Consider the following 13,893-nt stretch of genomic DNA (forward strand, 5'->3'; position numbering starts at 1 on the left):
ATTCCTCCAGTTCCATTCATCTTTCTCAAGATTGCTTTGGCTATTCGAGGTTTTTTGTATTTCCATGCAAATTGTGAAATTATTTGTTCTAGCTCTGTGAAGAATACCATTGGTAGCTTGATAGGGATTGCAATGAATCTATAGATTGCTTTGGGTCATATACTCATTTTCACTATATTGATTCTTCCAATCCATGAACATGATATATTTCTCCATCTATTAGTGTCCTCTTTGACTTCTTTCACCAGTGTTTTATAGTTTTCTATATATAGATCTTTAGTTTCTTTAGATATATATATTCCTAAGTATTTTATTCTTGTCGTTGCAATGGTGAATGGAATTGTTTCCTTAATTTCTCTATTTTTTCATTATTAGTGTATAGGAATGCAAGGGATTTCTGTGTGTTGATTTTATATCCTGCAACTTTACTATATTCATTGATTAGTTCTAGTAATTTTCTAGTGGAGTCTTTAGGGTTTTCTATGTAGAGGATCATGTCATCTGCAAACAGTGAGAGTTTTACTTCTTCTTTTCCTATTTGGGTTACTTTTATTTTCTTTTTCTGCTCTGATTGCTGTGGCCAAAACTTCCAAAACTATGTTGAATAGTAGTGGTGAGAGTGGGCACCCTTGTCTTGTTCTTGACTTTAAGGGAAATGCTTCCAGTTTTTCACCATTGAGTATAATGTTTGCTGTGGGTCTGTCATATATAGCTTTTATTATGTTGAGGTATGTTCCTTCTATTCCTGCTTTCTGGAGAGTTTTTATCATAAATGGATGTTGAATTTTATCAAAGGCTTTCTCTGCATCTATTGAGATAATCATATGTCTTTTATTTTTCAATTTGTTAATGTGGTGTATTACATTGATTGATTTGTGGATATTGGAGAATCCTTGCATCCCTGGGATAAAGCCCACTTGGTCATGGTATATGATCTTTTTAATGTGTTGTTGGATTCTGATTGCTCGAATTTTGTTTAGGATTTTTGCATCTATGTTCATCAGTTTTATTGGCCTGTAGTTTTCTTTTTTTGTGGCAGCTTTGTCAGGTTTTGGTATTTGGGTGGTGGTGGCCTCATAGAATGAGTTTGGAAGTTTACCTTCCTCTGCAATTTTCTGGAAGATTTTGAGTAGGATAGGCATCAGCTGTTCTCTAAACTTTTGGTAGAATTCAGCTGTGAAGCCCTTTGGACCTGAGCTTTTATTTGCTGGGAGATTTCTGATTACAGTTTCAATTTTCGTGCTTGTGATGGGTCTGCTAAGATTTTCTATTTCTTCCTGGTTCAGTTTTGGAAAGTTGTGCTTTTCTAAGAATTTGTCCAGTTCTTCCACGTTGTCCATTTTATTGGCATATAATTGCTGATAGTAGTCTCTTATGATCCTTTGAATTTGTGTGTTGTCTGTTGTGATCTCTCCATTTTAGTTTCTAATTTTATTAATTTGATTTTTCTCCCTTTGTTATTGATGAGTCTGGCTAATGGTTTGTCCATTTCATTTATCCTTTCAAAGAACCAGCTTTTGGGTTTGTTGATTTTTGCTATGGTCTCCTTTGTTTCTGTTGCATTTATTTCTGCCCTAATTTTTAAGATTTCTTTCCTTCTACTAACCCTGGGGTTCTTCATTTCTTCCTTTTCTAGTTGCTTTAGGTGTAGAGTTAGGTTATTTATTTGACTTTTTTCCTGTTTCTTGAGGTATGCCTATATTGCTATGAACTTTCCCCTTAGCACTGCTTTTACAGTGTCCCATAGGTTTTGGGTTGTTGTGTTTTCATTTTCCCTCATTTCTATGCAAATTTTGATTTCTTTTTTTATTTCTTGTGTGATTTGTTGGTTATTCAGCAGCGTGTTGTTCAGCCTACATATGTTGGAATTTTTAACATTTTTTCTGCTGTAATTGAGATCTAATCTTACTGCATTGTGGTCAGAAAAGGTGCTTGGAATGACTTCATTTTTTTTTGAATTTACTAAGCCTAGATTTATGGCCCAGGATGTGATCTATCCTGGAGAAGGTTCCATGTGCACTTGAGAAAAAGGTGAAATTCATTGTTTTGGAGTGAAATGTCCTATAGATATCAATTAGGTCTAACTAGTCTATTGTATCATTTAAAGTTTGTGTTTCTTTGTTAATTTTATGTTTACTTGATCTATCCATAGGTGTGTGTGGGGTATTAAAGTATCCCACTATTATTGTGTTATTGTTAATTTCTCCTTTCATACTTGTTAGCATTTGTCTTACATATTGTGGTGTTCCTATGTTGGATGCACATATATTTATAATTGTTATATCTTCTTCTTGGATTGATCCTTTGATCATTATGTAGTGTCCTTCTTTGTCTCTTTTCACAGCCTTTGTTTTAAAGTCTATTTTATCTGATATGAGTATTGCTACTCCTGCTTTCTTTTGGTCCCTATTTGCATGGAAAATCTTTTTCCAGCCCTTCACTTTCAGTCTTTATGTGTCCCCTGTTTTTAGGTGGGTCTCTTGTAGACAACATATATAGGGGTCTTGTTTTTGTATCCATTCAGCCAGTCTTTGTCTTTTGGTTGGGGCATTCAATCCATTTACGTTTAAGGTAATTATTGATAAGTATGATCCCGTTGCCATTTACTTTATTGTTTTGGGTTCGAGTTTATACACCATTTTTGTGTCTCCTGTCTAGAGAATATCCTTTAGCATTTGTTGGAGAGCTGGTTTGGTGGTGCTGAATTCTCTCAGCTTTTGCTTGTCTGTAAAGCTTTTGATTTCTCCTTCATATTTGAATGATATCCTTGCTGGGTACAGTAATCTGGGCTGTAGGTTATTTTCTTTTATCACTTTAAGTATGTCTTGCCATTCCCTCCTGGCCTGAAGAGTTTCCACTGAAAGATCATCTGTTATCCTTATGGGAATCCCCTTGTGTGTTGTTTGTTGTTTTTTCCCTTGCTGCTTTTAATATTTGTTCTTTGTGTTTGATCTTTGTTAATTTGATTAGTATCTGTCTTGGGGTATTTTGCCTTGGGTTTATCCTATTTGGGACTCTCTGGGTTTCTTGAACTTGGGTGATTATTTCCTTCCCCATTTTAGGGAATTTTTCAATGATTATCTCCTCAAGTATTTTCTCATGGTCTTTATTTTTGTCTTCTTCTTCTGGGACTCCTATGATTCGAATGTTGTGGTGTTTAATATTGTCCTGGAGGTCTCTGAGATTGTCCTCTTTTTTTTAATTCGTTTTTCTTTTTTCCTCTCTGATTCACTTATTTCTATCATTCTATCTTCTATTTTACTACTCCTATCTTCTGCCTCCATTATTCTAGTATTTGTTGCCTCCAGAGTGTTTTTGATCTCATTTATTGCATTATTCATTATATATTGACTCTTTTTTTTTTTTTTCATTGTAAACGTTTTGTATTTATAGGTACAGATCTCTCTCTCTCTTTTTTTTTTTTTTTAGGTTAATTTTTCTTTTTTTTTCTTTTTTTAAAATTTTATTTTATTTTTAAACTTTACAATATTGTATTAGTTTTGCCAAATATCAAAATGAATCCACCACAGGTGTTATTTCTTCTAGGTCCTTGTTAAACCTTTCTTGCATCTTCTCAATCCTTGCCTCCAGGCTATTTATATGTGATTCCATTTTATTTCAATATTTTGAATCATTTTCACTATCATTATTTGTAATTCTTTATCAGGTAGATTCCCTATCTCTTCCTCTTTTGTTTGGTTTGGTGGGCATTTATCCTGTTCCTTTACCTGCTGGATATTCCTCTGTGTCTTCATCTTGTTTATATTGCTGAGTTTGGGGTGGCCTTTCTGTATTCTGGCAGTTTGTGGAGTTCTCTTTATTGTGGAGTTTCCTCACTGTGTGTGGGTTTGTACAGGTGGCTTGTTAAGGTTTCTTGGTTAGGGAAGCTTGTGTCAGTGTTCTGGTGGGTGGAGCTGGATTTCTTCTCTCTGGAGTGCAATGAAGTGTATAGTAGTGAGTTATGAGATGTCAATGGATTTGGAGTAACTTTGGGCAGCCTGTATATTGAAGCTCAGGGCTGTGTTCCTGTGTTGCTGGAGAATTTGCATTGTATGTCTTGCTCTGGAACTTGTTGGCCCTTGAGTGGTGCTTGGTTTCGGTGTAGGTATGGAGGCATTTGATGAGCTCCTATCACTTAATGTGCCCTGGAGTCAGGTGTTCTATGATATTCTCAGGATTTGGACTTAAGCCCTCTGCTTCTGGTTTTCAGTCTTATTTTTACAGTAGTCTCAAGACTTCTCCTTCTATACAACAACATTGATAAAACATTTAGGTTAAAGATGAAAAGTTTCTCCACAGTGAGGGTCACCCAGAGAGGTCCACAGAGTTACTTGGAGAAAAGAAGAGGGAAGAGGGAGTTAGAGGTGACCCGAATGAGATGAGGTGGAATCAAAAGTGGAGAGAGCAAGCTAGCCAGTAATCACTTCCTTATGTGCACTCCACAGTCTGGACCACTCAGAGATGTTCATTGATTTACGCAGAGAAGAGAAGAGGGAGGAAGGAGACAGAGGTGGTCAGGAGGATAAATGGGAGGAATGAAAAGGAGAGAGACAGATCCATCCAGTAATCAGTTCCCTAAGTGTCCTCCACTGTCTGGAATACACAGAGATTCAGAGAGTTGGGTAGAGAAGAGAAGGGGAGGGAGGAGACAGAGGTGACCTAGTAGAGAGAAGTGAGAGTCCAAAGGGGGAGAGAGCAGTTAAGCCAGTAATCTTGCTCCCAAGTAAAAATAGGTACTGAAGATTGGGTTCTTAACAATAACCCTGTGTTCGAGACAGCAAAAGAGACACTGATGTATGGAACAGTCTTATGGACTCTGTGGGAGAGGGAGAGGGTGGGAAGATTTGGGAGAATGGCATTGAAACATGTAAAATATCATGTATGAAACGAGATGCCAGTCCAGGTTCAATGCACGATACTGGATGCTTGGGGCTAGTGCACTGGGACGACCCAGAGGGATGGTATGGGGAGGGAGGAGGGAGGAGGGTTCAGGATGGGGAGCACATGTATACCTGTGATGGATTCATTTTGATATTTGGCAAAACTAATACAATTATGTAAAGTTTAAAAATAAAATTTAAAAAAAGGTACAAAATTGATAACAAATACCAAAAAGCAAAGATTAAAATTCTAGAGTAGACATTGGATTTTCAAAAATACAATATTAAAGAAAAGAAGAAGAAGAAGAAGAAGAAAAAAAGTCACAAAGTTATTTAAATATATATATATATGAAGTTTGCTTTAAAAAATAGTCTTTTTTTTGAAAAGTAAAAGTAGGTTATAAAAATGAAAATTAAAGGAGTAATAGAGGACTTAAAATTTTTAAAAAGTTAAAAAAAGAAAAAAAAAAGAAGAAGAAGAAAGGGAAAAAAAAGGAAAGAATGATCATAAAAATAGTAAAAATATATCTAGGACTTTCTCTGGTGTTATTGTGGGCAGTGTGGGGTCAGTTCATTTTCGGATAGTTTCTTAGTCCAGCTTATATTTCTGAAGATCTATAGGCCCCTTCCTATGTAGTCGGTACTAACAATAGGGTTTTAATCTATTACACCTGTCACTTCCAAGGTGGTTCCCTCTGTTTTAGCTTCTGTTTGCTGGTCTCTTCAGTGTCTGATTTCTGCCCTGACACAAGGGGGTGGTGGTGGACACTTTTTTTAAAGGCTCACTTGTTCAGTCACTCTGTGGGGAGGGAGGGACGCTGCAAACAAATAAAACTGGCGTGAGCTCATAGTGTCTCAGCCACACTGGTCCTGCCCCCACTCACGGCGCGTGCACCCTCCCTGCCCACACAGCTCAGGCTCTAGGTTGCTCCGCCGGGAACCGTCCAAGGCCAGCCCTTGGCTGTATGCACCTCCCAGGTCTAAGCCACTCAGGTTCAGGCACTTGGGTAGTCCTCAGAGGCACAGACTCCATCGGGCCTGCATTTTGTGCCCTTCCCAGCTCTGAGCAGCTCGGGTGATGAGGTGTTTGGCGAGCGCGGTCACTGCGACTTATGCCTCTCCCTTCTCTGCCGCTCGGTTTTCTGGGTGTACAACCAGTGCACCTTCTCAGGCGGATGACTGTCCAGAACCCCAAGAAGTCTTAGTAAGCAAAGAAGCCTGCTTGCATTTTGGTAGATAATGTCTCTCTGGGACTGCAATTGCCCTCTTTTGGCTCTGGCTGCCTGTCACCTGAGGGGGATGGTCTGCAGCCAGCTAGTTCTGTTCTGCCCTTTATTCTGTGCGAGGGCCTGGCAGTGTCTTAGGGCCTTTCACGTGGTGGCTATCCCACAGTCTGGTTTGCTAGCCCAAATTAGTTCACTCTGATTACCCTCGGGGGAATTCAGGCCCGATCCTTACTCTCAACAATGGAGCCCGCGCCTCCTTGTCCAGCCCCTGCTTGCTAGTGGCAGGTGCAGGCGTCTGCGCTGCTTCTCCGCTGGGGGAGTTACAGTTGGGCTCCTTATCTATGGGTTTTAATTATTTACTTATTTTTCCTCCCTATTATGTTTCCTTCTGTGCTTCCAAGGCTCGGCACAGACTCGGCAGTGAGAGTGTTCCCTGGTGTTTGGAAACTTCTCTCTTTTTAAGACTCCCTTCCCAGACGGAGCTCCGTCCCTCCTTCTTTGGTCTCTGTTTTTCGTCTTTTATATTTTTTCCTACCTCCTTTCGAAGACAATGGGATGCTTTTCTGGGTACCTGATGTCCTCTGCCAGCATTCAGAAGTTGTTTTGTGGATTTTACTCAGCGTTTAAATGTTCTTTTGATGAATTTGTGGGGAAAAAGTGGTCTCCCCGTCCTATTCCTCCGCCATCTTAGGACCACCTCCTAAGTAAATGTTTTCTTTTTACTTTTTGACTTGTGGAAACAAAGTAATAGATTTATTAAGATCAGTGATTCTTCCTTAATCATGTTTATAACTTGCCTTGGAATTTGGACCATCCTGTGTATATTAGCACTCCAAAACATTAGTTCAGTTAAAAATTCTATCTAGAATTCTTTCAAAAATATTGCTTGCTGGTATATTAAACATGGCATAGAGATTAATAGGCTTTTTAAAATGATTTTTTCCTTTAGTGGTTAGGATATGGAAATGAATGTATGTAGATCTGTATTTGTCCGTATGGTTTTAAATAATTGGAGTCAAGTTTTTAGGACTTCTTTTGTATCATATATCAAAAAGAAACTTCCTGTAGTGATAATTGGTCCTCAGTTTTGGGATAATTGTAGACAATTCATGTGAAGGGATCTGTGAGTACACATATACATGTTTCGTTTAAATTTTTAATTTTCTTCTCAGATATGTATTACTGGTGCCTGATGCCAGAAAACTTCATTTTACAATAAAATATTTTACTTTATAATGTATTGTAAGTGACAACTGATGAAACATACTATGTATTACTTTAGGGACTTATTGAGGATACTGTCTTAACTCATCACTCATTCCCTTTATTAATTTAATATCAATTTTTTTCTTCTAAGCACAGAGTCTGAGTCAGATTAGTTGCCTTCAAGATATTTCATTATCATTATTGAAATTTAGTAAACTGATTATATTTCCCTTTCTTTCTTGACCAGGGATTTTCATCCATGCATCATAACTACAATGCTCAGATTTTGATAATTGTATGAAACATCCTCACTGTTGAAACTTCCTTACATTTACTGTGGTTCTAATTGTATATATATTTTAATTTTCACTTGTATTGAATATATATTGTTCTGTAGATAATTTCAAGATTTTATATTCATTTAATGCTAATAAAATCAGGTATCTAATTTTTATTTCTGTGCTTTAATATTGCCTTGCTATTCCCTTTCTAAGAGAAAAACATGCCACGCTTTTCTTGTTAAGCATAAGAAGCAGAAATATATTTTATTTGTTCAGAGTTATGATTAAATGTCCATATATATATTTTTCCCCCCCCAAAATGTCCTTGTATTTATCCCTGGTGTACTTTCTATCTTTCTAGATTAAGGAAAAAAGGAATATATATGTGTGTGTGTGTCTGTGTGTGTGTGTATAATCTATCTTTCTATCTGTATATATATGGAAGTGACAGTGTTAGGCACTCAGTCATGTCTGACTTTTTGCAACACCATGGAATGTAGCCCTCCAGCCTCCCTGTCCATTGAATTCTCCAAGCAAGAAGGCTGGCATGGACAGCCATTCCCTTCTGCAGGGGATCTTCCCACCCCAGGGATCAAACCCTATTCTCCAGCTTTTCAGACAGATTCTTTACCATCTGAGCCACCAGGGAAGCCCATGTGTGTGTGTGTATATATATAGCATAGTTAAAACTATAATGAAATTAGGGAATGAAGCTATACCATCATTAAATTAAGAGAGATTTAAAAAATCTCAGATCATGCTTTGGTTTCTGACATGACACAATGAATGGTAGAAGAATAGTTTGAAATCAGGAAAAGCACTAAAATGAACAAAATGAGTTTCAGTGTTAGAAAATATTAAGTAAGAAAAACTTTCTCCTCATAGTTTTGCATTTATCATGGTTTTTGAGGTGGCTTTAGTGCTTCCCTGGTGGCTCAGAGGTTAAAGCACCTGCCTGCAATGCAGGACACCTGGGTTTGATCCCTGGGTTGGGAAGATCCCCTAGAGAAGGAAATGGCAACCCACTCCAGTATTCTTGCCTGGAGAATCCCATGGACGGAGGAGTCTGGTGGGCTACAGTCCACGGGGTCGCAAAGAGTCGGATACGACTGAGCGACTTCACTTTCACTTAGTTATAAAACGAAAGTGGATACTGACTATACAGTATGATAGTGATTATGCAAATCTAGAGGCATACAGATAAGTACTCCATGACAAAAATAATTGGGAGGAATTCATTAAATTGTTACAACAGTTTTTTTTTTTTTTCATATCATTCTTTGAATTTTGTTATATTCCAGTTTTCTTTTTAACAAACATATTTACTCCCTAAATAGTATTACATATTTAAATATAAAACTTTTATTGTCAAAAATGTATCATTCTGCCCCTGATGATTTTAATCATGGAGTAGATATTTCACTAGAAATAGTTTCTCTACCACTCTGGGAATAAATTTAGAGCATCACAAAGGTAGACCAAACCATTAGGCTCTTCATTTTGTGTCTCCTAAGGGAGAAGGCACTGGCAACCCACTCCAGTACTCTTGCCTGGAAACTCCCATGGACGGAGGAGCCTGGTGGGCTGCAGTCCATGGGGTTGTGAAGAGTCGGACGCGACTGAGCGACTTCACTTTCCCTTTTCACTTTCATGCATTAGAGAAGGAAATGGCAACCCACTCCAGTGTTCTTGCCTGGAGAATCCCAGGGACGGGGAGCCTGGTGGGCTGCCGTCTATGGGATCACACAGAGTCGGACACGACTGATGTGACTTAGCAGCAAGGGAAAAGACTACTAAATTCTCAAATCCTATCGTAGCTGCTTTTGGTCCTTGCACTTTTGTCCCTGGAGACAGGCAGAGCAATCTTTCTTGATAATTGTTCCACGGGGATGAGCAAATGTTTCATTATCAACAATTCCCAGTATATGATCTACCCTGGAAATATTAGGATGAGATAAAAAGCACGCTCTTCTCTGCTGATGTACCTATAGAGTGGAGCCATGAAATTCTTTTCAGGCATAACTTCCTGGCAAATTTTACATTTGATCAGGAGCTGAATGAAGTTTCTAGTTTGATTTACTTTTCCCTACTGAAGAAAACAAAATGACCGCATTAAAATTTAAAAATAATTTGTCTCAAAAAAGAACCATGTTTATTAGAGAAATTTTCAACTTACATGATCTTTGTGTTTTATTTGTGAGCAAAATTTGTGGCCGACATACTTCATAGACAGATAATATTGAAAGAAGTGTATTTTACCAACCTTGGCCTCCAGTAAGTATTATTCTCAAAGGTAGAAGGTTTTAGGTAGAATCAAATAAAATGGAGATATTTTCAGAATATGTACACTGATATTATTTAAACCTTTCCCTAAGTAATGACAAGTTTTGTAGAACCAGAAATACAGAGTTGATGTAATCATGGTCTGCAATCAATGTGTATACTTAGAAATATAATTTTGGAAGAAATTTAATTTTGAATTATCAAGTTGTACAAGCATCCTGCTGTTTGAACATTTATACTAATATATGGTCTATAATTCAGCATATGCTACTGAAATTCACTAAAGATGAAATGAATATTTCATTAGATAATAATGTATACTAATATTACTGTTACTATAATAGTAAATATATTGGGAAAGAAAGAACAGTGCATGATGCATTAAACTATATATATCAAACAATTATATATGTATCAATTTATATATATATATATCAAATTATCAATTATATATACCTCAAACAATTTTTGTTATTATATATCTAAAAATTTTTCAGGTTTGTTAAAATCAATCATAAATAAGAATATAGTCTTATGGGTATTCCTTTTGCAGTAGATCTACCTTGGTAGAATATCAGATCCAATATTTAATAGCTCTGACTCTGGTTGGGTTAACTAAATTCACAGTGGTTTTTTTCTCATATGAAGAATGTGTCAAATGGTACTAACTATGGTATAATAATCTGATGGTAATTAAATGCATTAATAATGACAAACCTTAAAACAGTATCAGTCATTCTAACTATTCAATTGTATTAGGTTTTGCTACACTATATCCAAATATAGTTACCCTTATTTCTATATTTGATAGTCAAATTAAGAGTTTTCTTTTCATACTCTCTACAACCCTCTTCTCACTCTCTAGAAACATCAAACTATAACATCAAATATAAATATACCATGTTGTTTATAAAACCGCAAGCTTTTTGAAGTAATTCATGTCAAGTATCAACTTTGATCTCAACCATTTGGAGCACTTGAACACTATGGGCAGAAGGAATATCACACAGGTGTCTGACTTCATCCTCATGGGACTGACAGATTCTAAAGAGATCCGGCTGGTCCTCTTCACCCTCTTTCTCCTGATATACCTGATCACTGTGCTGGGGAATGTGGGGATGATACTGATAATCCACCTGGACCCCCAGCTTCACACCCCCATGTACTTTTTCCTCAGTCACTTGTCATTTCTTGATCTCAGTTACTCAAGCGTCATCACCCCTAAAACCTTAGACAACTTACTAACTTCCAAGAAGAATACTTCATACCTGAACTGCTTCACTCAGATGTATTTCTTTGTCTTCTTGGGTGCCACTGAATGTTTCCTTCTCTCCTCCATGGCCTATGATCGCTATGGAGCCATCTGCAACCCTCTGCATTACCAGGTGGTTATGTCCACCAGGCGATGCTGCTCTCTTGTCTTTGGATCCTATTTGATTGGCTTTATGGACACCTCTGTCAATGTTCTGTGCTTGAGTAGATTGCATTTCTGCAACTCAAAGATAATTTATCACTTTTTCTGTGATGGACCAGCAATTTTAGCGCTGTCCTGCACTGACACACATGACATCGAAATCATCATATTCATTTCTGCTGGCTCCACCCTACTGGTGTCTCTTATCACAATATCTGTGTCCTATGTGTCCATCCTGTCCACTATCCTTAAAATCACTTCCACTGCAGGGAAGCAGAAAGCCTTCTCTACCTGTGCCTCCCATCTCCTGGTGGTCACCGTCTTCTATGGCACTATGATTTTCACTTACTTAAAACCAAGTAAGTCCTACTCCTTGGGAAAGGATCAAGTGGCTTCTGTTTTTTATACTATTGTCATCCCCATGCTGAACCCCCTTATATACAGTCTTAGAAACAAAGAAGTAAAAAATGCACTCAATAGGGTCATGAAGAAGAGAAAGGACTCCAAATAATTAAAGTAACAGTGATGTTAAACTTCAAAGTCATTTTTTCTTTTCATTCCTGTAGTGTATTTCCTTGCTGTCTCTTCAGAGACAAATAGAATTGTTTGTTTGTTTGTTTATTTTGCTGAGCCATCATCTGCCTAACTAAATGTAATCTATCTAAATATAAAAAATATAATTTTATTTTTAAGAATATGCCTTTGGAAATCGATATTATAATTGGAAACCAGAACCATGTTAAACCTAGTCTAACTATACACATTTTTAAGTGAAACTGATTTCCTAAATGAAAAAGTATAGTTGTCAGCTTTTCAAATATGTCATATATATTCTAAAACATAATCCAACTTCAGAGAATGTTATGATGGAAAAGAGGTCAATTTTGGGAACAATGATGCCAATTTCAGAAGTCATTTCCTTTACTTGAGAGAGAAGCGTTATAGCAGAGTGATTATGAACACTTGCTTGGGAACCAAACATTCCAAAATTTAGATTCTAGGACTGCTGCTCTATTACTTATATAAACCATAAATCACTGAAAATTCAAGCCTCAAGTTTCCTCAACTGCACTAGATAAATAATAATTCCAGGTCCATATAGTTACTATAAGGGGCTTCCCAGGTGGCTCAGTGGTAAACAATCCATCTGTCTATGCAAGAGACATGTGTTTGATCCCTGGGTCTGGAAGATCGCTGGAGAAGGAAATGACAACCCACTCCAGTGCTCTTGACTAGAAAATTCCATGGACAGAGAAGCCTGGTGGGCTATAGTCCATGGGTTTGCAAAGAGTCTGACAGGACTGAGTGACTGAGCATACATGCACGCACACAGTTACTATAAAGATTAAATCAATTCATGTATGCAAATCATTTAAGGCAGTACTAATAAATGTTGGCCATTATCATAAGAATATTGATATCCCTCCAGTATTTTTAACACACAGTGACTTCTTTGTAATGGATATATAGTTGTGTTTTATTAGTTATTTTAGGTTGGTTTAAAAGGCAAACACACAAACAGCTAAGGAAACACTCACCACCTCACAATTTTGGCTTTTGAGTGGAATATGTTAACATTGTAAAAATTTGAAAAATATTGAAAATTTAAGGAAATAAAAATGCACTGGAAGTTATTATGTGTTTAGTATGTGTTCTTCTAGATTGATAATTGTGTAGGTTTTGTGTGTATATATTATGAACATGTGTGATATTTCTGACATTTCCTACATTTTTGAGACTTTCTTCATACACTTACATGTATAAACTTGAATATTCTTTTTATCATTGAAATCTAAGATAACTAAGTTTGTATGTGGGAAAGATGCTCATTTTGCCATTCTATGGACATGAAATATTAAATTCATCAAGTTAACATTCTGCATGAAATGTTATAATTTTGATGACTCCCTGAAAATATTGATTTTATTTTTTAAATTTTTTATTTATTATTTATTTATTTTGGAGTGTAATAGCTTTACATAAGTGTGTTAGTTTCTGCTGTACAACAGAGTGAATCACTTATTACACACATATCCCCAAACTCTGAGCCTCTCTCCACGCTTTCACTTTACATGAAACACTGAGTGGTAATGAAAGAATTTGGGAAATCACATGTAAATGTTTATTGAAGGAAAGTGAAGATTAATTTGAAGAAGTATTTTTAGAAGAAAATGTATTTGTATAATATTTCTCTCTCACCAAATATATTGTAAGCTCTTTGAGAAAAGAATTTGGTTAGTCATAGTAACTTATTCAATATGCAAGTAAATATTTTCTTTCATTTTTGCTTGCTGGTGAAGGCACAGTGATGAATTCATTAAAATGAAAGATTTTACTTCATTCAAGTTTATATTATGTTTTGGTATTTGCACTTCTTCCTGTGGCTTCCCAGGTGGCATTGTGGTAAAGTACCTGCCTGCCACTGCAAGAGACATAAGAGATGTGGCTTGATCCCTGGGTTGGGAAGATCCCTGGAGGACAGCATAGCAACCTACTCCAGTCCTCTTGCCTGGAGAATCATGTGGACAGAGGAGCCTGGCAGGCTACAGTCCATGGGGTCACACAGAGTCAGACATTCCTGAAGATACATAGCAAGCACAATG

At 36.9% G+C, this 13,893-nt stretch overlaps 1 protein-coding gene across 1 annotated transcript; it reads left to right on the forward strand.

Moving 5' to 3' along the window:
* Positions 1–10,862: 10,862 nt before the first annotated feature.
* Positions 10,863–11,801, forward strand: LOC133261478 (olfactory receptor 8H1-like). Its single transcript, XM_061439956.1, has one exon. It carries the CDS (start codon positions 10,863–10,865, stop codon positions 11,799–11,801), a length of 939 nt encoding a protein of 312 aa, XP_061295940.1.
* Positions 11,802–13,893: the final 2,092 nt, after the last annotated feature.

Source organism: Bos javanicus, chromosome 15 (assembly GCF_032452875.1).
Source record: "Bos javanicus breed banteng chromosome 15, ARS-OSU_banteng_1.0, whole genome shotgun sequence".
NCBI lineage: Eukaryota > Metazoa > Chordata > Mammalia > Artiodactyla > Bovidae > Bos > Bos javanicus.

Bases quoted from the DNA above. Each gene is read 5' to 3' on its own strand.
- LOC133261478 (XM_061439956.1), top strand. From the start codon at position 10,863: ATGGGCAGAAGGAATATCACACAGGTGTCTGACTTCATCCTCATGGGA.